The sequence below is a fragment of the Diabrotica undecimpunctata genome, chromosome 8 (genome assembly GCF_040954645.1).
Source record: "Diabrotica undecimpunctata isolate CICGRU chromosome 8, icDiaUnde3, whole genome shotgun sequence".
Classification (NCBI taxonomy): domain Eukaryota; kingdom Metazoa; phylum Arthropoda; class Insecta; order Coleoptera; family Chrysomelidae; genus Diabrotica; species Diabrotica undecimpunctata.
The window spans coordinates 85,516,509-85,542,504 of NC_092810.1; the positions used below are offsets into that span (position 1 = coordinate 85,516,509).

The 25,996-nt window shown below is 31.0% G+C and overlaps 1 protein-coding gene across 1 annotated transcript in view; it reads right to left on the minus strand.

Annotated features, from left to right (window-relative positions):
- Nost (Nostrin) overlaps positions 1-25,996 on the minus strand; it is a 410,702-nt gene that overhangs the window by 177,836 nt on the left and 206,870 nt on the right. Inside the window, exon 2 of the mRNA XM_072540547.1 lies at positions 1,138-1,272. Within this exon, the coding sequence (XP_072396648.1) occupies positions 1,138-1,272 (135 nt within the window). The remainder of the gene's footprint in view (positions 1-1,137; positions 1,273-25,996) is intronic.

The following is a 25,996-nucleotide window of genomic DNA, read 5'->3' on the forward strand; positions in this document are numbered from 1 at the left end:
GATCAGTATTGATTCAAACTGCTCAGAATATAGAAAAGTTTAACGTTAATTTTAGGATCTCTATTTTCCCTAGAAGCCGTCAGATATACACCGGTTGTACTGCAGCTAATTGGTTTACTGTACATTAACTTCATGTGTAGGCATAGTCCATGTAAATAAGGATATATCAATGTACTGACACTATTTGAATAAAACTATTTATTACAAATATTAATAAGATTAATAAATATTAGCTGTATTTACAAGTATATTACATTTTTTCGTGCACAATGATTTATTATATTGTTAGTAATACAAAAACTATTAACTTCTAGCGATTTTAAAGCTTTGTCATATACATATAGGATGTTCCACGTTAATTTCACAATATATCAATCAGTTATTGATTATATACAAAAAACTTCGAAATTTCGAAACAGAAGCTCCTTTATTATATTACTAATATTATTTGATATTAGATAAGTTTTTCCGCATTATTATTAGTCAATTTATAGTTATTCTTATATAAAATATGTTGAGTATAAAGAAGTTAAGGGAACACAAAAGATTTCGTTTATCCTGTCTCTTACTTTATCTAACAATAAATATATTTTGGTATTTAGACGTCACAAGTCATCTTTAACACCACATGTCGAACAATTCAATATTATTTACATGTCCTTTATTCAGTGTCCAAGCTTTCATTCCGTAGAACAATTTGGAATATCTTAAAGCCTTTATACTTTTTCTCATTTTTACAAATGATAAAAAGGGGTGCCTGGAAATTTCAATTTGAACTTTTAGTTCTTTATTTGGGTTATTGTTGTTTTAATCCAATTTCTCCAATATTTGTAAGCATAAACATATCATGCAGATCTTTAATCAATTGTGCTATACTGAGGAACACAAGCTGTTATAACTTTTGTAAGTTCGTTTTATTATTTATAACTATTAAGGATAATATTTAAATATAGCTATATAATTTTATTGCTTGTAATGCAAATATAAATGTTATTGTAATATATAAAACGTTTTTATTTGTATTAAACCATTAACTGATTACTAAGAGCTTGTAATAAAATAACACAAAGCAAAATCACCGTTGAACATCATAATTGCAATTGACAGTAAAGGCTTGTTGGCGTTAACTGCTCTTACCACCACTGGGTTAGCTATAAAAACGTAATTTTTCGGCAATTCTACCATCACCGCTTCTGGCATTTGTCCTGGGCCATAATTGTTAGCAGGATTTTTAGATTTTTTCTTTACGCCTGATTCTGCATCCTGATTCGTCTGCAAAATTAAACTTTCGTGAAATTATTGCTGAAAAAATAAGTTTTAGAAATGATTGAACACAAACTGAAGGTGAAAAATATATGTACACTCACTGGCAAGAAAAATTATTTATGATAAAAATATCCAAATTTTTGAATTGCTTTTCCATTTTTTAAAACTTAGTGAAAACGGTTTAGTAGAATAATACTGTGAAGTTGGTTTTGATCAATGTTTTTCAAATTGAAGATATTCCAGATATTTTAAGAAAATCTCCACAATATTAATTTACCATCTTCCCTCACTTCAATGTTTCAATATTAAAAGTAGGATATGCAGTTTTAATTATTTTTAGTGGCATTTCTGTTTATTTACGTTTTGAAGTAAATAATTCTTATCGATCGGTATGATGTTTTAGCACGACCCCGAAATAATATTTACCGTGACATGAAATATCGAGACGCGGTTAGTAACCTTGAGGTTACAGTAATATTCATAATATACACACTTGGTATAAAAATGACGTTTAACAAATTATTTTGGATTGGCGCCACTAAAACCGTGGCTATCTTCACGTCTATTTACGTTTTTTACTTTTCACGCGATTGACTGGAGTTCGATTTTAAACTGAGCAGATTTTTTTTTTAATCCATTATAATGAAATATATTGATGATCAAAATAAAGTAGTTAAACATAAAAAGATAATACTGAAAGTATAAATATGAATAAATTCTATACTATATTTAACAAATTTTGAAAATTACTAAAATCATTAATCAAAATTAAAAAAAAATAAGATTTTTTAAATTTTAAAGAATGAATGTGTGGTGTTATTAGAAAAAAAAATAGTAACAATTCTGTAATAAGCAAAATTTCATTAACCCACGTATAATTAATAACGCGCTCTAAGAAATATTCACTTCTGTTGGCACTCCCCAAGGACACGCGCCGTTTTTTTGTAGTGCTTATTGTTATATTACTTGTCAATTATTACTAATTTCAAGATGTCTCCAACTGCAGAAACTGTTATATCTATTGTTGCTCTCATTAAAGATGAAGAAATTTAAATTATATGGGTAATAGATTCCGAGTTTCACGCAGTCTCATGGAAAGTGGATTGGAACGTTTTGTAGAGATGTAAGTTGACAAATTGATGTATTGGAACAGTTCTCTAGCAGAAAACTAGTCAATGGGCTTCTAAGGCTATGGCTCCACAAGCGACAGATTGTCGCTAGCAGTAGCAGTAAAATGTAGCTTGATAAATGAAAACAACAGCAGTGATACTGAGTGGCTCCACGCGCTGTAGATTGTCGCTTCGTTTCGAGAACGAGACGCGTCGTCAAGGTCGTGTCGCGTTCGAATAGATCCGGACCTATTTTTTAGCAGTAATTTGCAGCGCGTTTGTGGCTCCACTAGCAGTAATTTGTCGCTTGTAGCGGTAATTGCCATTTAATCGGATATTTTTGTTCTTGTTTGTTTATTTCTCTGTGTTTGTTAAGTTGTTTCTTTGTTTTTATAAATTACTTTAAAGTTTTTTCATACAATTTTGTGTCTCAAATCATAACAAAAAATTATAAGTTCTAAGAAAGAAATAAATCCAATATTTTCTTTATCGGTATTCTAGATAACAAAAATCAATGGATGATTTTTTTTTAATTCCAATTAACCGTATCAAACTGGACTTTATAATAGATGCCATTATTAAACAAGAAAAAGTTGAATAGAGAGAATAAACAGTTTTATTGATTTCACGAAAATCTATTTTTTGGATTTCCTTCTTCGAACTGGTGATTCATTTCTATATAAGTGGTTGTCTAATCATGTCATATAAATAAAATTTTAATAATTATTGTTTATAGTAAAATTTTAGTATCCTTCAGTACTAATGTTTCGTTCTCGATAGCTTGGCGTAAAATTCATAAATAAAAGAATGCAACAAAGCAGATTTTATGTCGCATCAGAATTTTTTTAATTATTGTAACAAAAAAGCAAGTTAGATATGAATATGAATATAATCGACATATGGGAGCCGTCGATCTACTTGATAATTCAGTAGCTAATTACAGAATACGCAGAGGTAAGAAGTGGTGGCGGCCCCTTTTTATTCTAATGAAAGTTAAATAGTTAAATATTTTGTTTTTGTTTATTTTTAGGTGGATACATGTATAGGATTATAAAATATGTAATTTGAAATCTTACTTTAAATAGGTAATTGCTAATTTTTCTTCTGGGCTTAGGCTATCACGCATTGATGTATCCTGTTTTCGTATGACATCTTCTATTTCATTTAATAAAAAATTAAACCATTTCCGTTATTTTTTAACCCTACGTCGACGGCGCAATACCAATATTAAAGCAATCTTTTGTTGAAATGATAGATTATCCATACTATATTATTGTATTATCGGTGTGAATTTATTTTACTTATTTATTTATTTTATCTGCTATATACACGGACATTATATAAACGGACAAGATACCACTGATTGTAGCTGCGTCATATTAACGCTCATGGAGCCACTACAAGACCAAAACGCGGCGATATGCGCGCTGTAAACTGTCGCTCGTGGAGCCATGATTTTACTGCTTTACTGCCGCCATAATTTTACTGCTACTGCTAGCGACAATCTGTCGCTCGTGGAGCCATAGCCTAAGGTTTTCAGCATTAAAACATCGTCGCTCAACTGCTGTAGCGGTAGAAACACTCTTCAACATGTACGGAACATAAATATCTCTCCAAAATTTAGGATTTTGATGCACATTTTTTGAAACCAAAAAAGGATTTTAAATAAAAAATCAAAATAACCAATCAGATACACATTTAAAATCTATTTTGACATTCACTGAAATAAAATAATTTTCTTAATATAAAAGATACTTTCTAATCCTCTCTATAACTTTAAATATGTGGCACTCCCCTGACGTTTTGTGCTAATTGTCATGAGACTAAATAGCTCATGGCAGAAGTCCTGACAGAACTACGACGTGGGACAGACGGCACAAGGTCTCAGGGCAGAGATAGAGGCACTTTAGATTAGGTGATGATGATGATACCAAAGAATATAGGTAGGTATAGGCATATGCGTCTATATTCTTTGATGATACTGTATTACTGAAAGTAATAATAATAAAGATATACAACAGTCCGTATTAAACTATATTACACTAATGTTTTATTACATAATTCTCTTAAAATAAACTTTCTTGAAAACATTTTTCCCCAAACCATACTTTAACCCTTGTACCACACCTACCAAGCCAAACAAAACATTGACCGAAGTTATATTAAAAATTAATGTAGGTAATTTTATCGAAATTTAGTCTGTGTTTGTCTATAAGTGTAGAAACAGAATATAATTTACCTATATATTATTTTCAAGATCTATAATTTTCAGTGTAAAATATACAGAAATATCGAACCCAGTGTATAGGCAATACATTCTACGTATTGCGTTATTAAAAAATATCCTATATATTTTTTGATAAATAATTCCAGAGATCGCCAACGCAAGCAAAAAAATATAGAAAGAATAACGAATGACTACCTCAAGAACAACACTGGATGACTGATGTACCTTCATTGAAGATTTTTTTACTATATGGGTAATAGAAAAATTTGTTATCTGAATAAAATAGTCTCTCTATTTAATTATACAGTGCTAGCCAAAAGTCCATTCCCCACGTATCTTTTGAAAGGCATTGCACATACCTATTCTTACTTACTTACTTAATCAGTAGACCCATTGTTACCTTTCGGTGTTGGGCCGTCCTCTTCTAAGATGTAGAGAGACGCGTCTTGCTCTTAATGAACTTTCTCCATTCTTTTCTATTGGCTGCCATTTGTGGTTGATTTATCATCACTTCTATAAATTTGATCTTCCGTTTCTTGTTTCCTTGTTATTTTCATTATCTGAATTTTCTCTTTGTTTACATTGAAGTTGTATTTACTTGCTGCTAGTACTATGTTGTCTGCAAATATACACATCTCAGCGTTTATCGTTTGCATTCTGTTCCAACTGATGATGTAATATTTCTTGAAAGTGTTCTTGCATTCTTTCACTATCTCATCTATTACATTTACGAATAGCACTGAACTGAGACTTCTCCCTTATCTCACTCCTTGACTTGTTTCAAATAGTTCTGACTGCACATTTAGCATTCTTATTTCATTTTTTTCCTTTTTATTGAGTCGAATGCTTTTCCATGTCTATAAAGCTCTGTTTTACTTTAATGCCTTTTCTATTACTTGTTTCATGGTGAATATATGGTCATTTCTGTTATGTCTTTTCCTGAATCCACTTTGTACGTCCTCTAATTTGTGTTCTATTTCTGTTCTGATTTTTATTTTTATTATGGATTCGTATACTTTTGCTGCTACACATAGTAGTGATATACTTTTATAGTTCTTACAGTCTCTTGTGTTTCCTTTCTTGTGTATAGGTTTAATTATTGCATTTGGCCATTCTCTGGGTATTATTTTTCTCTTCCATATTAGGTTATATATGTATAATAATTTTTCTTTTGCTTTTACTCCTATATATTTTAGCATTTATAGTGTTAACTTCATCGCTTCCTGTGCTTTTCTAATCTTTATCTTTCTTATTGCTTCTTCCAGTTCTCCTTTTTCTATAGTTTCTGGGTTTTCCGTATTTCTCATGGATCCTCTATTGATGTGGTTTTCTGTTTCCATTGTATTCCCTTGATTTCCATTCAGTATCAGCTCGAAATGTTCCCTGTATCTTTCTATTATTTTCTTATGATTGTTTATTATTGTTGCTTCCTTGTTTATTATTTGTTTCAGTTTTGTTTCTTTGCTGCTTCTTAGGTTTTTTAGTATTCTATAAAATAATCTTACGTTTTTTGTGCTGTTTGCTTCTATTTTTTCTCCGAACTTTTCTTTTTTTTTCTCAACTATCTCTTTAACTTTTGTTCTTTGTCTTTTATAATTTTCATATTTTTGTTGTGTTGTCCTGTAAGTATTGTTTCCATAATTTCTTCTTTTCTTTCATTTCTTTTTTCACTTCTTCGTTTCACCAAGATGTTCGTTTCCCTCTGTTATTGTTTTTTGTGGTTCCATATATTGATTAGCTGTTTTGATCATCGCATTTTTAAATCTTTCCCATTATTCTTGTATTGTTTCTGTTGTTTCAGGTTCATTGTCCATCTATTTGTCTAGGTCCTCTGTGTATCTTATTTTCGTTGCGTTTTTCCTTAGTTTATAAATTTTAATTATTTCTTTCTGTTTTCTATTTATGTTCTCTTTCCTTTTTATTTGTTTTCTTTTACTCCTGAATGTGGTTTCTAGTAGATTTCTTATCCAGTTCTTATCCAAATATTTGAGTTTTGTATTCTATTTGATCAGCGTTGATGACAAGCGTTTATCGCTTTTTCAGTATATATATATATATATATATATATATATATATATATATATATATATATATATATATATATATATATATACTGAAAAAGCGATAAACGCTTGTCATCAACGCTGATCAAATAGAATACAAAACTCAAATATTTGGGTGTGCAGCGGGAGATAGGACAAAGAAGTACTCTTTTTAGTTAACCAAGCTTTCGCAAATCTTTATTTGCATCATCAGGGTGCTACAATAAACAAAATTAGTACAAAATACAGAAAAGAATTATTTTGCATCTTACACTAATTGAGGTTAGTTGTCGTGATGTTTATTTAATGAAATGTGCAACTCATTTGATCCCTACAAATGATGGCGAAAACTATCCAAAATTGTTTTTAAAAAAACGTTCTTTAACAAATACATATTTAAAACACTTTAAAACACATATACAAGAACACTTAAATAAAATTATGTTAAAATAATTACAGAACATGTCATAATATAAAATTTAGGTTATAAACATTCTTATCAGAAACAAAAGAATTGGTTGTGAATTCGTTACTGCCAACTTAAAACGATAGAACGTTAGATCTTAATGATAACAATGTAAAGGTAATAGTATACCTGATAGACGCTGAACTTCTTGAAACAGAAAAGGTAAAAAGACTTATATTAGAAGAAGTAGGAGAGGTACTGTATATCTCATATATAATGAATTATACTGGGTACTGTATATCTCATATATTTGAATCTACTAACACAGACAATTCATCATCAACAATATAAGTTTCATTATATATGAGATATACAGTACCTCTCCTACTTCTTCTAATATAAGTCTTTTTACTTTTTCTGTTTCAAGAAGTTCAGCGTCTATCAGGTATACTATTACCTTTACATTGTTATCATTAAGATCTAACGTTCTATCGTTTTAAGTTGGCAGTAACGAATTCACAACCAATTCTTTTGTTTCTGATAAGAATGTTTATAACTTAAATTTTATATTATGACATGTTCTGTAATTATTTTAACATAATTTTATTTGAGTGTTCTTGTATATGTGTTTTAAAGTGTTTTAAATATGTATTTGTTAAAGAACGTTTTTTTAAAAACAATTTTGGATAGTTTTCGCCATCATTTGTAGGGATCAAATGAGTTGCACATTTCATTTAATAAACATCACGACAACTAACCTCAATTAGTGTAAGATGCAAAATAATTCTTTTCTGTATTTTGTACTAATTTTGTTTATTGTAGCACCCTGATGATGCAAATAAAGATTTGCGAAAGCTTGGTTAACTAAAAAGAGTACTTCTTTGTCCTATCTTCCGCTGCACACCCAAATATTTGAGTTTTGTATATATATATATATATATATATATATATATATATATATATATATATATATATATATAATTCTTTGGTAGGTAACTTTCGGGAAAGCGTCAAATCAAGGATCGGCTAGAGATGGTATAAGCCAGTTTGGTGTAGAACTTTATTCTAAATGTGAAATTTTCGGTGATAGGCTGTCACCTTCATCAGCACCTAAATGGAAAACTTATTTAGTACAAATGGTAGAAGTTACCATTTAAAAACCTACATTGAAAATTTTCAGTTGGTCCTAGTGGTGAAGAACACTGTCATAAATATGTTAAAAATATTAAAAAATACATTTAAAATTTTCAATAAAAACATTACAACACAGAAGGGTATTTTTACAAATACAACACAAAAACATCTAAAACCCAACATAAAACCGCATCTTCATGTTTAAGGTAGAAAAGAAGAATTTTTTTTCTTTTTTGATGACAATGTTTCTGATTTCTGTCAATATCTAGATGTCATATGTAACAAGGTTATATTTACATCTGCACCTCATGCAATAACATGAAAATTGGAAAAAATCTTTTAAAGAACCAAAATAGCAGGGAAATGAAGTCTGCTCTCAAGTGCGTCATCTGTGTATGTTATGATAAGTTACCTCCATTTTTCAACCTATTACATCTTGTCAAGTCCTGCTGAAGCAAAAAATAATAAATACAACTTAAGTTTTCAACATCTTTCTTACAGTTCATAGAAGAGCTGCAGTTATGGATGTAGCACATTTCTATGAAATTTCTCTTAAATTGGTTGTCAACCCTTTTTAGTACTTCCACATTTTCATAGTTAGCAATGTGTCCAGTATCCTTAATATGTTGGCTAAAAGCTGTACTAGTAGGTCTCCTCACAACATCACTATTGTGCAAAGCTATTCTTTTTGAGAGTTTCTGGTTGGTTTGACCGACATACACTTCTGAACAGGAACCATATAAAATAGAATACACTATATTGAAGTTATCCAGTTTTTTAACTCTTTCTGTCAGGTAAGTAAAGTATGTCCCTAATCTTTTGTACACTGAATTTGCTATCACTATGTTGAACTGTTGAACATAAAGAATTTAAAATGCATAAAAATTAAATACAGTGTGGAAACCATTTATGGAATAAAATTGTTTGTGTCCTTATTATAGAAAAAAAAAACGGGTGTGGCAGTCCAGTGGGACTGCCGGTGGAAGTTACACTTCTATACACGCATTCGCCGTTACAAATTTATTTGGGAGTCAATCTGCACAATCATTACATATGTAATTATATAGGTAAGACATAGCAGAAAGAGAAACAGAATTAATATCAACTTACTAACAATGAAGGATTGAATCAATATTGTGATGAAAATGTATATTTTTATTTTCATATATGTATGAAAGGAGTTGAATGTAAAAATTTTTTTACACATAATCTGCAGTAAAATTCATTGTTTATTTTGTTATTAATATAATAATACAGTACAAATTAAACTGCAATATTCATAAGTATTTAAAAATGACAATAATATACATAAAAAAATACACTACAATACAGTGCAACATAATTCCATATAATAATACAATACAAATTAAAATGCAATATCCATAAGTATTTAAAAATAACAATAATGTAATAATATTAATTAAAAAAGTCCTCCCCGACTGGGAATCGAACCCCGGTCTCCCGCGTGACAGGCGGGGATACTGACTACTATACTACCGAGGACATGACACAAATGTATTTCAAAATTGACAGTTCTGGATCATACAGTGATTTATTGAGATTATTATTTTGAAATACAAAACACTAATATAATTATGAACATTTAATAAATAATACAAAACATATCACATTAATAATAATATTAATAAATATTTTATTATATGTATATATATCTTTATATAATATATATATATATATATTAAATTATATATACAAAAGGAACATTTTTATATTCGAGAGAGAAAGAGAGAGAAAATATATCTTCTGTCTCTCTCTTACTCATTATCTTACATATGTAATGATTTCACAGATTCACTCCCATACAAATTTCCAACGTGGAGCGCGCGTATAGTAGTATAACTTCAATAATAAAAAACTCTGGGACACGTTAATTTTTAAATTTAAATGTGCGCTTTTTAAATATAAATTTCAATGTACAGGGTGATCCATTCAAGTCTGGCATAGTTCATAATCCTTATTTTTAATGAAACACCCTGTATATTTTTATGTTTTTAAAAGATTCTTAACAACCTGATTTCAACAAACTATATCAGGTAGGGTCTATAATGAATAATACAAGGTGAAATTTTGAAATTAATAATTTATCACATGTTATGGTATTATTTTAAATTAGCTAAATACAGACAATACACTTCTACTCTGTGTCAGTATATTGGTGAAAATTTCTGTTTAGTAACTGTGTTAACATTTTTTGTCATGGATAGGTAAAAATTGTCTAGATAGTCTTCTAATTAAACTAAATCGGTAAATAATGCAGATTGTTATCAATCAGTTGTTGGTGTGTTGACATTTTACATTAAAATAATAAATTGCTAATTAAAAGCTAATTTCTTGCAAAAATAAAAATGAAATATCTAACTGAGACCCACCGAATTGAGATTTTAATGATCGGTTACGGGGAGAATTGTAGAAGTCAAGTTGAAGTGGCAAACTTATTTAATCAGAGGTATCCTCAGTTGCCTAATATTGTACAAGGTGCTGTATCTAAAATTTATGCACAATTCAGATAAGATGAGGTGAAAGTGGATAAGTATTTTGTTAAGTGTCGCAGAGAATCCAAGATCAAGCTCACGTCAAATTGCACGTCAAAATAATGTCAGTCACACAACTGTCCTAAGATATCTCCATGAAGAAAAACTTCATCCATATAAATTGACTTTTGTGCAGGAGCTAACAAAAGACGATCCAGATCGTAGAATGGATTTCTACGAAAGTATGATGGATAAAATGAACACAAATGAAATAGCTCTTGGCACAATTTTTTTTCTGATGAATTAACATTTATATTGAACGGAGAGGTAAACCGACAAAACTGTAGATATTGATCAGCGGAGAATCCTCATTGGATGTGTCAGACACACACTCATATCATCACAGATCATCTTATTGGTCCTATATTTGTAGATGGTAATTTGACAGCAGAAAAATATTTAAGCATGCTAAGAGACGATGTTCTTCCTCAGTTGTCTAACTTATATCCCAATCCAATTGATCCGACCCTACCGCATGAAACTGTCTGGTTCCAGCAGGACGGTGCAACACCCCATTATTCTTTAATGGTGAGAAATTACTTGAATAAAATCTTCTTCAATAAATGAATTGGACGAAGGGGTACTATTGAGTGGTTAGCTAAGTCGCCAGATCTTACGCCTTTGGATTTTTTACTGTGGGGTTATCTCAAGAACAAAGTGTATGCAACACAACTAGCATTGAAGACCTCAAAGAAAGGACAACTACAGAAATGCGGAATATATCACCTCAAACTTTAAACAAAGTTCGGGACGAGTTTTATAGGAGACTGTGTTAGGGTATCATATGAATTAATTGTCTTGAAGAAAATTACACTTAATTTCAAAATTTTACCTTGTATTATTCATAATAGACCCTACATGAGATAGTTTGTTGAGATCAGGTTGTTAAGGAGTTTTTAAAAACATATGAATATACAGGGTGTTTCATTTAAAATACAGATTATGGACTATGCCAGACTTGCATGGATCACCTTGTAGATTCAAATTTATTTTAAAAAGCGCACATTTAAATTAAAAAGTTAAGGTATCTCAACGTTTTTTATTATTTTCTAAAATAAGGACACAAACAATTTTATTCCATAAGTGGTTTCCACACTTTTTAATACAATAATACATAATACAGTTTTAAACTACACTAAATATCATTTTAAATAAATAAATATTTTACTTATCAGTCCAAATCAATTGACTGCATTTCCAAGGATAAAACTTTTTTACATAATTCAACAGTCACAAGTAGACAAAAAAGACATGGAGGGTTATTAGCGGGAGGACAAAATACAATAATTACAATATAAAATAACGAAGTAAATTACTAATTCAGTTGATATGTTAATTAAAAATTAAAGTTATTGATTAGTTTTATTGTACGATAATTAAAGTTTATATTAACAAAATTCTGTTCCAATACACAAAACAGCTTTATTAAAGTGATTCATAAAAAAGGTCAAGCAACAGGATATCCTCGAAGCTTCAACGACAGAAACAAGAACTTGCTGACGTATATAGTCATCTAAAGTTTCAAGAACACGAAGTTTGTAAACGTATGTCTACCAGAAGTTACGGTGAAAATGTGTCTGTCGGTTATTTGCTGCCATCGGAGCAGCGTTAGTTAAAAAATTAAGAAAGCAATAAAAAGACAACAGATGAACAGATGTTCGATGTCGTGGTATTATTTTTGGTGCTTAATTTATCAACTGCCTGGTAATCAGAGTATGAAATAGGTTTTAATAGTATGCATCTGTTTATTGCTTTTATGTATTAATTGGATATGGATAACTGTAATATTGAAATATATACATTTTTGACAGTGCGTAAAATTATTAACTTCAGCATATTATTATACAAAATGCGTAGGTACAGTTTTTACCTTTTATACTTTTATAGATTATACTTTTTTATATTTTTCCCTTTAACGCAATTACATATCTAAGGTTGGGTTTTGTCGCTATTTTTACTTAGTTTGCAGTAGTTGCATAATTTCCTATGGCTTACGAAAAAAAAAAAATATATATAGCATACAATGATGACGTACTTCGTTTAGAGTTATATGAGTTGATTAAAGTACATAAACATATTATTAGTTTTGAACATAAGGTCTGACGACTGTCACCTTACCATGCCGATCTAAATCCGATTGAACTGATTTGTGCTGCAATTAAAAATTTCGATGGTGCAAAAAATGTCAGTTTCAAATAAAATGACGTTATGGAATTATCTGATAAGTTTTTTGATACATCTCCTGTTGAAGAATAGAAAAAAATTGTGATTGTGGTATGTACAAACAATTGACCCCCTTTCCCATATAGCGATTAATAAGGTGATGATCGCTATATGGTAGCTAACATTCATTAATATAGCTTTCTAAGAAGAAGAAGTATTATATATAGTTCATTTTTGTACTAAATCTGTGCATCTGTCTTTGGTAGATTCTGTTTATAGAATTCTTTTTGCTGGATTTATTAGTTACTCATGGATTTTATTCGTTTTTTATTTATTTATTATATTTCATATAGATGTAACTGTAACAGTAACAGTTTTATCTTTGGATAATTATAGCAAGTAAAACTGAGTTATTGTGATTTATTTATTCCCTTAAGGTAAATTGTATGAAATTTTGTTTGAAGATAATAGTTACTTGGGAATACAGAATGAGCTTTTGAACATTTTGTTTCATTTAAATATATTATCATCCACTGAGCGATAATATCGTAGTTACTTTTCTACGATATGAATAATTAAGGTAATCACCTGATCGAATTTATAATGTGAATAATGAGTGATGAATAACATGCCCGTTCGGTATTCTACAGTAAGTCCGTCAATCCCATTATAGTCCAGGCGGGATCTGTTTTTCATAGGAGTATATTTTGTTACTGGAATCACTTCAGGTATCAATACATCAATGTATCAATACTACTGTATCAATAATCACAATATGCGCCAGTCGCAAACCTTGTGTTTAAGTTTTTATTTAACAAAATCTGAAAAAAATAGAGAATTTTTGCTTTTTGTGCCCATATTCTCGCCTATAACTCAGAGAACCCGTACAAAAAAAATTGTAGAAATTAAAAGTTTCGATTTTCAAATTTACATAACATTTGACTAGCTAGAAATTGAGAATTTATTGTTTATTGTTTAAAAAATAGCAATAATTGAAAACAAGTGCAAAAATTGAGTTTTTCGTAACCTTAGAAATATCTTACGGCTTTCATATTCCATCTAAAAAACTTTATAATAAAACTGACATATGTTTTAAATTTTGTTAGGATCGGTTTATTAGTTTTTACATAATAATTTTGCTATCCAGGGTCTGCAAAAAAATTGCAAATTTTGAAAATTTTGCTGGGCCCAAAATAAACATTTTAGATCGAAGAGTCGAATTTTCTTTTGCTCAGAAAGAAAGGCTTAAACTTTCAAACGCATTTTGAAACATTAAAGTCGGTTAACTAGGCGAGTCTTCGGAATATTTTAGTTTTAAAGCATCTTTTCAAATTATAAAACTGGTAAAATAAATAAATTTTAATATGTACATTATTTTAAAAGGAAAGAATTTTATATATATATATATATATATATATATATATATATATATATATATATATATATATATATATATAAATCGTGCAGGATATGATGTGAATAGAACAGGCACTCAGGCATTAAACGTCCGAAAATCTTTTCAGGCTATAATATTGTAGCATTTCAAATAATCTTGTATATGTTAAAACACCAAAAAGTATTTTCAATCTTTTTGCATCGCTGGAATTAATAATAAACACATTTTAAAGTTTGTTTACATATCACAGATGGGTATTTCTTCGGTATTCTTTGATCGAGAGCCACTTTAGGATATTATGGGCGTCAAATAAATAGGAATTTAACCATATATATTTTGTTTATACCCAGTTGAGCGAATGATTTTTAAAAATTACTCACTCTCGGTAAGGCCGGCCGCTGTTAAAGGCGTTTAGTTTTATTGGAGTCCGAATTTTTCTTCAAATTCGTAAGTTTTTGGTTTTTCGTCTTTTATCAAGGGAAAATCTGTAGTATTGTAGAAGTTAATTGTGCAGTAAGTGAAGTTAAGTAGGTTTAGGAAAATTTTGGAAGAGACAACACGCGGTGTGGGTCGGCGTTTAAAAAACCGGCAAATTTGTTGTGAAAAAGTGAATTATACTCAATGTAATGTGTCAATTTTGATAAGAGTAGTCACTGTTTTATTTTTAAGCCGTCTCTCATCTGAGATATTTGTAAAACGGCGTTTACAACAACTTTGAAGGATAACCAATGTTTCCATTGTGTCCAGTTGCGTTCCAGTTATGTTTGGGTTTTTAAGAAGCCAAGTTTTCAAAGTTTGTATCGTAGTGAGCTTCCAGCCTCATTTTGCTTGTCCTAAGCCATTTCAGACTATCGTTGCAGTTTGGAGATGCTTTTGTTTGTGTTTGCAGTGTAAGTCCAGTTCCAAGCTCAGAAATTTTAAAGATATAAAATTAACATTTAGTGAAATCCAGGTAACTTTTTTTTGTTGAACTTTTAAAGTAAAAATAGACATTTGCCATAAATAATTATTGCTTCCTTAACAGGTTAAGAAATTGTAATAATTAAAATTACAAATGTTAGGGTGTCGGTTAAGCTGTCATATTAATTATTCCCAAAGTTTAGAATTTAGTATTGACATATGACAGTTAGCTTTATTTTTTTTTGACAGTTGATACATACCTAATCATATTTGAGATTTTGTTTTGTTTTTTTTTAAAGAAGGTTAAACTCTATGCATAGTTTAATTTAAAAAGATATTTTTCATTTGTAATAATTTGTTTCTGCTACAAAATATAGCCTAGTAACAATTGTAACTTCTTATAGTATCTCCAACTTCTAGAGTTTGTAAACGGATAGTAACATAGTAAGTTTGTTTTTTTGTTATTTTGTAATTATTTTTGTAACTATTTATATAGTATTTTTGTACTATTTATAGTTGTAACTGTTTGTGGTGAGATAACAATAAATATAAAATTTTTGGGCCTAAACCATTGTGTTTATTTCTTTTAAAAAAGTTTTTGTGTTTTTTAGGAAGGAAGAGCCTTTTCTTTCATCCAGCAGGAAGATACTTCTAAGCGGCGTCCATTTTAAATAGCTTGAGAACCTTCTTGTATTGTGTTTATCTAGGAGATTCATGTAAGTACCCCTTCTGCTTTACTGCTTGTAGTTGCCCCAATCCAATCCCATCTTGTTATTCACTTATCAACGATCCAGCTCTCCAGAGAAACCCTGAGTAGCCGTTCGCAACGTTTCGGTTTGTTTTGCTTACCCTATCTCTAGCCCCATAATTTATGTCCCCAATTTTCAACCCCTTATAGTAATACCGTATGAGGTAGGCAAAATAATCATTACAATATAAAAAGACCTTTCCCAATATAATAAAAATTATACTGAAATGAGAGCATCTCTTCAGATAAAATTGTTACAGAGGCAAACTGAGTCTCCGTTCGGATTTCCAGGTGAGGGCTATTTCAGGGGGTATACCATTATAGGTTAGAAACATTAGGATAGGACCTCGGAATCTTGGAAGTCTTTCAGGCAAGAATGTGGAGTTAGTAGATGCGCCTAAAAGATGGAGAGTACAAATTGTTTGCAGTACAAAAGGCAAAAGAACTAGGTAAGTGATACAAACTATGATATGTAGGAAAAAGTAATACTAGTGTTACGATAAATATCATGGCCTAAAATAACTGTAAATATATTATGACTAATTCTGTTCTGTTGTAGAAATTTCGGCGAAGGATCTAGACCCAAATTATGATGAATCATCCGATTCGAGGTTTCCAGGTAGGCCGAAATAAAACCGGTCTGAGCTTCTGGGGAGATCGCCGCCGTTCTCGAATAACAGGACGTCATATATAATAACCGAACTGTAATTGGAGGATCAGTTAATTTTGAATAAGCGCTCGCGATTTTAATTGTTACGTTCGCCTAAAATAAATTATGTATTATTAAGTGGTTAAATAAACTTATATAAATTATCGTGCTTTTTAATAAATTAAAATAAGAACCTTTTAATAAAGACATTATAAATTAAATAAAGACATAGCAGTTAAATAAATTTCACAACACTAGGAATAAAGTCGGTATAATTGCTGATAGTAAAATAAAAGATAACGTAGTAGAAGTTGTAACAACGAGTGTCAATGAAATTTATGTTTGATAAAGAAGCATTGAATGTTGTGTGTATATGTGTATGGGTATAAGTTTAACATTTTTTTTCAAAAGTGGAAATCCCAAATAGATTATTTCATGACAAGAAATAAAGATATACATGAATGTAAGGACTGCAAGGTAACACTTAGTAAGACAGTAAACCAACAACATAAGTTGCTTGTGCTGGACATTAATGTAAAAAGCTAAACTAGACCATAATATCGGAGAGGACCACAAAAAATCAAGTGGTGGATGACACAAATCAAGTGGTTAAGAGATGACAAAGAAAATCTATTCACAGAGAAAATAACGGAAAAAATGTGGAATATGAAAGGAATTCCTGCCACAATTTGGAGAAATATGGTCAGTATCAATAATGAAGAGTTCAAGAAAAAATAAAAGAGAAGAAAAAAGTATATAAACAGTGGCAAAAACAATAAATCGGATACATATCTTTAAAACTATACGTTGCCAAAAAAGAAGCCAAAGTAGCAGTAGCATAAGCTAAGGCAGAAGCGTCTACAAATCTAGATGATCAACTTGATACCAGGCAAAAAGAAACAAATATATATATATATATATATATATATATATATATATATATATATATATATATATATATATATATATATATATATATATATATATATATATATAAAATAGCCTAACATAGACAAAAGAAAGCAAAATATTTGAATCAGATTAGCTAGATGTATCTAAAATGAAAATAATAAAATACTAATTCACAAAAAGGATGTCAAAAAGAGATAGAAAAAGTACTTTGACAGTTTGTTAAATGAAGAATTTGATAGAAAACTAGTTGAGTTAATAGAGACAGTAACAGCAGTGGTCACTTAAATAACAAACCAGAAAGTGGTTCAATCACTCCAAAAGATAAAGAAAGGAAAAGCGAACAGACCAAATGACAGACGAATGGAGAAGCAGTATATACTATAAAACTACTTAGACATACCATGAAAATATGGGAGAGAGTAATTATTGATAGACGAATACGTGAAAAAACCGAAATATCCGATAATCAGTTAGGCTTTATGAAAGACATATCAAAAACAAATATAATTTTTATTATAAAGCAGTTAATAGAAAAATACAGGAATAAAGAAACAAACGCTTATATAGTATTTATTAATCTTTAGAAAGCATATGATACAGTTCCTCAAGAATCTTGGAAGTCTTCCAGGTAAGAATGTGGAGTTAGTAGATGTGTCTAACAGAAGGGGAGTACAAAAGATAACGTAGTAGAAGTTGTAACAACCAGAATAATGTCAATGAAATTTGTGTTTGATAAAGAAGCTAAAGACAAATCTAAAGATAAATCTTTATATGAATATGTAAAGATTGTGAGAGACATGTATGAGGAAATAACAACTAATGTTAGGACAGGTGTGAGAGAGACTGATTAATTTCAACTGAAAGTAGGATTGCACCAAGGCTCGGTAATTATTCCTTATTTATTCTCATTATATATTTTTGTATCAGGCATGATACGACAACCTTTCCTGATGCTTAACGTATGCTGATATGTAGTATTAATAGGAAATAGCGAAAGCGAAAAAACAAAAACTAGAACAGTGAAGACAAACTTTTGAGGAAATAGGTTTAAAACGTAGTAGGACAAAACAGAGTATTTGGAATGTTCATTTAAAGATGGAGTTAGCACAAATAGAATGATATTTTTGAATGGTGAAATGATTGTGAAAAGTAATAGTTTTAAGTACCTAGGATGGAATAATAGATAAAGATACATGCAATAGAATTAGGCTTAAATGGAGATTTGGAATGAAGTGGGTGGTGTGTGTGAAAAAAGCCATAATGATGATGTACGGAACTGAAAATTGGCAGTTAAAAAGAAAGAAGAACAACGAATGCATGGGCCGGAAATGAGAATGCTTAGATGAATGAGTGGAGTGATAAAAAATATAAAATTAAGGATGAGTATATTAGAGAAAGTCTAGGAGTGGCACCAATCGATGATAAAATGAGACAGCATAGATTAATTCAACCAACCAACCCAGGTAATGTTCAACATCAAGAAGTTGATAAACCAATACAAATTTTAGTTAATCTGCGGGTTCCTGAAAGGAGCAAACCTGAGGAAACCAGAAGAGAGGCATTTAGGCGGAACATGTTGGTAAACGGGATTAATATAAGATAGAAACTTATGGAGAAATGTAATTAGGGAAGCCGACCTCACTTATGGATAAAGGAAAAGAGAAAGAAAAGAGAGAAAAGAAAAGAAGAGAAAAATATGTTTTTTATGGGTTGGAGTCAATAAAATGGGCTATTGATAAACTATTCTTTATGTCAAGCTTTCAATTGTGTTTACAATCTTTATCAAGAGCTTCTAAAAAAAATACAAAAAATCTTACAAAGTGAAACTAGAAAAATAAATTTTAACTCACCAAATAAAATTAGTTTTGTTAGTAAATCTGAACTGCTAAACATCTTAAAAACTATTTTAAAAAAGTATCCAACGAATGTTTCTCTAAATTTAGTAATATTGAAAAACTTTTTTTAACAAAAATAATTGAATTTATAAATAAGTTAGAATAGCGACCAATTACAAATAAGTTTGTGTATAGAGGAGTGTATAGAGGAAAGTGAATCAGAACATATGGCTATGTAGATTGTTGGGCATATTTGAAAGCATGTGAGATAGCTAGTAGTTCACCAGTGTGGATACTACACCAAAGAGAAATTTTAGAGAGTTCGATAGGCTGTTGTACAGTGGTTACAGAATATCTAACACCACTTTCAGTCTTTGATGCGTCAGTGTAAAGAACTATGTTATATTTATTTTTGTTTATAAGTTCTAGAAAGAGAATTCCTAATGTACTAATTCTGGTATCTTCGTTGTTAAATTTGGTGAGGGAAATATCATGATATGGGAGTATGTTGGTCCAATAGGGATTATTGGAGAATGGTAGAGTTCTGGTTTCAGACAAATTTATATCTTTTAGTAACGGTTGTAGAAGACTAGGAATAGGATGTATAATTAAGTTACATGGAAAGTTGTAATGGGGATGGTGTGATGATGTAATTAAATGATATACTGGATTGGACAGATTGGAAGAAATTGCAGCAGCATAGGAGAGAAGAAGGTTTTCTCGCCTAAGCCATAGAGGAGGTTCATTAGCTTCACAGCAAAGACTTTCTGTCGGACTAGAACGGAATGCTCCAAGACATAGACGAATAGCCGTGTTGTGTACTGTATTTAGTAAATTTAAGATTGATTTAGTACCAGACATAAAGACGAAACATCAATAGTCGAGCTTGGAGCGGATTAGTGATCTGTAAACTTTCAGTAACGTAGTTTCTTCCGTGTCCCAATGATAATGTGAGACTGTTTTGATTATATTTAACCTTTTTAGGCAAACTCCTTTAAGTTCCTGTATGTGTTTTTTCCAGGTTAATCTTGAATCAAATATCAGCCCTAATATTTTGCAATTATCAACAACCGGTAATTTGAAGTTGTTGCAAGTGATTTCAGGATCAAAAGAACTCATTATTCTGCTAAATTTAATAACTTTGGATTTAGAGTGGGAGAGAGTAAGTCCTAGAGAACCTACTTTGTTTTGTAGGTCATTTAGTCCTAATTGTAGAATTTTACTAGTAGTTGCGTTGGATTTACCATGACAGTACAGTATTGCTTAACTTGCTAATCGGAAGAATGAATAAGGATGTGCTTAAAGCTGAACCTTGAGGAACTCAATCATGTTGGATGTGTGGAGAAGAATGGAAGTTATTGACAGAAACCCTGAACGATCTAGATGTGAGGAAGTTTTTGATAAATCCGTATATGTTGCCAGTAAGGTTACATTCAAAAAGTGTGTCAAGGATTGCATTTCTAGAGATGGTATCAAATGCGCCTTCTATATCAAAGATAGTTGCTATCAAATCTTGCTTGCAATTTATTGCGTTGGAGATATGGGTTTGGAGTATTACCAGATTATCTCTTGTGGAGCTCTATCTTTAGTAGCCAGATTGTTCCTTTGGAATATTCTTGTGTTTTTCAAAATACCATAAAAGACGTTTGTTGATCATTTTTCCATTAGCTTACACATAGTGCATGTGAGAGAGATGGGCCTGTAAGATTGTGTAAAGATAGTTGGCTGATTTGGCTTGAGTATTGGTATTAAAATAGATTTGCTCCACTGAGATGGAAATTTATGGAAACTATTTTTACCAGATTATATTGTATAAATTAAGGAGTTTATTAAGACCATAATTAGGCGAATGCTTCAGGAATGCATAAGGAATATCATCAGGCCTAGCTGCAGTGTTTCTACTATTAGCTAAGGCAGATATTAGCTCATGGATAGTGAAAGAAGAATTAAGGTATCTACTATATTCAGATGATATCAGATGATTTCTGTGTGAATATAAGTCATGATGAGATAAAGTAATATTATTGGTTTTATTCCTGAACTTTTTTCTTCGAAATGTTTGGCAAAAGCGTTAGGAATAAGTTCATGTGAAGTGATCTCTATACCATTAGAAATTAAACGAGTAATTTTATTATTAGTTTTGTGACCTTGAGTTTCTCGTATTTTTTTCTAAATTTGCCTAGGATTGGAGTTTTTGTTGATAGATGATATGTAATCTTGCCAGGATGATTTTTTACTTTTTTTAACTACGTGTTTAGCTTTGGCTTTGAATTTTTTGTAATTTATTAGATTTTCAAGGCTTCTATTTCTTGGTACTTATTTAAAGCTTTTTTGGATAGACGAATCGCCTCTTCACAAGAAGAGTTCCACCAAGGAACTGCTTTATGATTTGGAGAGAATGATGTTTTGCCAATGTGAGGCTTAGCAGCTGAAAGAATAGTGTCTGTTATTGAAGTTAACAAGTAGTCTACATCATTGATTATTAGATGATCATGAGCGAGCAAGAGAGTGTCAACAGCTTTTGAATACTCTGGCCAGTAAACTTTATTTAGGCGCCAATAGCTTTTGGCAAAGACAGTCCCATTATAATTATTAGAAATTTTTATATTAAAATGAGTATTAGATCCTGTGTCAAGAAGACATGAGTTTGTGCAGTTAATAATATTTTCAACTACTTTTCCCGGTCCAAATGTTGATTGAGAACCCCACATACTGTTATGTGCATTGAAGTCTCCTGTGAGTATAAACGGCTGTGGAATTTGGAATATAAGGACTAGGAGCTCTTCTGGAGGAGGAATGCACCTCCACTAGCCCTGAAGCAGTTCGTCCTAGTGAAGTGGTATCCTTCAAAGGATTTAGGATGAGGAATATTAGTTGTATTAAAATTAGTCTCTTCGAGACAAAGAAAATCTGGATGGTAAATTGATATAAGATATTGAATGTGTTCAAGGCGCGGATAGTATCCGTCGCAGTTCCATTGTAAAATAGTGAATTTAAAAACTTATTTAGGAAAAGATCGATATCATTGCAGTTAGAATCACATGAATTATTGGACGTAAGGTTGGTAAGTTCATCAGCGTCTATAAGATTTAATGTGCGTTTTAGCTTTTTCGTTATTCTTGTAATGCGATTTTTAAGTGATCTATCGGATACAGTTTGGTATATTTGTGTAAGATCTTCGAGGAGAGAATGAATGTTCGTGGTGAAATTATGAGCTTCTTTGAGAGGGTCACTACTCCCAAAGGAATTTTCTAGGAAGGCAATTATTTGTAATGCTGATAACGAAAATTTTTCTGGATTAGCACAAATTAATTTTTCAATACTTGAATAGGCAGATGGATTAATTTTAGCAATTTCTTTGTCATCAGTTTTTGTTTTCTTTTTGGGAGCCGATTTAGGAGTTGCGAAGGTTGTTGTGTTTGGTGTGTTATTAGAGTTTAGGTTTAGTGGGCTAGCGGTAATCAGTAAAGAAGGTGATTCAAAACTTGTGTCAGTGGAATGAGTTCTTTTTATGCCACAGTTAGAAGGGACAGATAATGGTGTTATAGACTGTTCATTTGGGATTGTTATGTCAGTAGGTGGGTTATTTAAATAAATTTCTTCTTTTGAGGAGCTTGAAAGAGGAGTTATACTAGAAGGAGGATCAATTAGGATTTGGCTAGAAGTTGTATTTGGAGAGGGATTGCTAGATATTTCTTGGGGGTCAGGGCAGGAGTCTGCAGTGTGTCCAGATTGCTTACATAAAAAGCATTCAAGTTTGTCCGAAGTAATAAAGATCCTATAATTTGTATTTTCATATGAGATTACAATTGAAGTATTTAACTCAAAGTATTCTTTATCTCGTATCACAAAGACTGAGTGTCGAAAACTGAAGATGTAAGCATATTCGTCTTCCGGTGAACTACAACGGATAGGCGAGATAGGGGAAGCAAGTTGTAATCCAAGTTCATTTTTAAGTGCTTGATGTATGAGTGCATTCGGGATCGAAGGACAAACGTTAGAAAGTAGTAGCCTCTTTGCAGGTGTGATAAGTCTGCGAATAGATATTATTTGATTTCTAACAGAAATAGTCGCATTATTTTTTAGAAGATTATCTACTACGGTTACGGAAGAAAGATAGATGCATATACGCTGTACGTGAAGCAAAGGTTATTTCTTTGGGGGTAACAATTTCGCCGATTGCATTTATGTAATCTACGTCTGGGATAGCGTTCATAACAACGGCTTGAGTTCTACTGGGACATGATGTTGCTGTTATAGATTTTTTCTGTGCGATTTTGGTTACTGCAGCGAAGCTAGGTTGCCATAATTTGATTATGCTGTTTGTGATGATGCCATAATTTGATTTTAATATTTTGGATGTCAAAATATTAAGTATGACCAGAAACGACTGGCCTAATTTTATTTGTGATATCGACTTACCAATATTTACTTGATAAACAATCACATTAAATAAGACCGTTACTTGATGGAAATTCATTTTATGTAACAATAAAACACTGAAAACTTCGTTAAGCTATCTTTGTTAGAATCTATGGAAATCAACATATTAAAAAACGCAGATATAATTCTGAATGACCAGCTTGAGACAAACAGTTCTCCCCTCCTCAACTTATTTCATTAGAGACTATAAAGTGTAAACCCATGCCAAAAACAGATCACTTGAGAAAGGCAATCAGCCGAAACAGCTGTAGTGATAAGAATTTAAAATAAATTTTGTGGAAGTTTTTAAAACCAAGTTTTCAGTGTTTTAATCACATTAAACTAACAAGTTTTTATTAAAAATACTGTTAGTAGAAACCTGATGTTCACTTGTTGGCTTCTGAAATAGGAATGATACCCAATAATTTATTTTGTCCCAATTTCTTTTATTTTTATTAGAGAAAGACTTAGTCAATATAGTTACAAAATTGTTTAATAATTAAATAATTTCAGATTGAGTAGCTACTTATATTATAAATAAATTTTTTACGTAAACACTAAGAAATACATATCAATGTAAGAAATGTATAATTGAAATATTGTAATAGGTATATCATTACATTAAACATCGCATCAGGCTGTTTACCTTTGTGTGTTCATCTAGTATTATTTCCATAAAAGGTTTTATCCTGTAGAGTCCACTTTATTATTTTATGCTTCACATGGAATTATAAAAAAGAATGCAAGTTTTCTTCTTTCTTGCTCAGTTTACACAATTATTCATTCCTCTCTGATTATTACAATCAAAAGTTCCGATATTTTAATCTCAGGATCGTAAATTTCTTGTTAACTAGATGTACCTAGTGTAAAAACAAGCTTTTAAATATAATCACGGAATTTAAATGTCCATTTCGTGCACTATTTGATCTGCATACAGAAAATAAATGAATAAACAAGGATTACGTGCATTGCCCTAATGTAGTTTTCAGTTTATGTAACAATAGACGAAACAGAGGCATTGTATTTATGTGATTTACTTTCTTCTCACCAGTACAGGACCGTGAAGAACCGTGTGTCACATTTAACGATCTTGAGAGTTTTCCAAATTAAAGTTTTGCCATTTAAAATGAATTTTTGCTGCTTTTAATTTTTAATATAATATAACGTAATGTATTAGCGATTTAAATGGTTCCTTTTTTAACTTAGAATGTAGGATGGTGACTACATAGCTGCGGTTGGTGTGTCCCTCAGAGCCCATATGATTCCAAAGCAAGCAAGTCTTTGCACCTTGTTTAGTTTGAGGATGGTAGTTTTTGGGGGCAGCTTTACTGTTTCATATGTAATTGTTGGTTTTACCACCATCATATTAATCCAATGTAATATGTCTGGTTATATTTTTACATATGACTATCAATAACCTAGTCACCGCCTTCTTGGTTAATTGTCCTATGTACTGATTATAAATAAACCTTAAATCTAATATTACCCTAAGATACTTTACTTCATTCACTAGATTCAGATGTGTAAAATTCACGCTTAGAGGATCTAATTTATCTCAAATTCTCTTTCTAGTAAACATCACGATTTTGGACATCTGGGGCTCATGTAAGCTCCAGATTTGACATTCCGTAACTACAGTCAGAGCCTGTTGCATTCTATCTCTGACTGTGCCTTTAAATTTGTCATTCATGACAAGAGAGGAGATTAGATTCCCCCTTTGTTAACCTCTGGCTACCTGCACAGACACTGTTATCACCCATTACCTTTGCGTGTATCACACTTTTCCTCAGCATGCAGTCTGGGCATGTGTAGCTTGTTTCATCTGTTTTTATTTTAGACGAATCACCATTCCTATTACTTTAAGAGGAAGGTTTTCCCCAGATTTAGCCACGTGACTTGTGGTCACCGTTATATTAATTACCTCCTTTCATTGTGACGTTACGAAAGTTAGGTTGTTTTATACATTTAGTATGTCTAAACCATATTCCATAACAAGCTCTAGTAATAAATCATCACTTTCATTGTTAATTGTGCTTCCAAAGTCAGATGGTGCGTAGTCTTATCACAGCCGAGGAGCAGTTGCGGTGCATTTATCCTGCAATACTTCATCAGCTGTTCCATTTCCTGGTGTTCGGAATCATTATATGGATACTGATCCTAGAATTGCCCCCTTTATACTCTCCTCACTATGTGATCTTGGAATCCGTGAAAGAGAAATTTATTAATGACAGTATT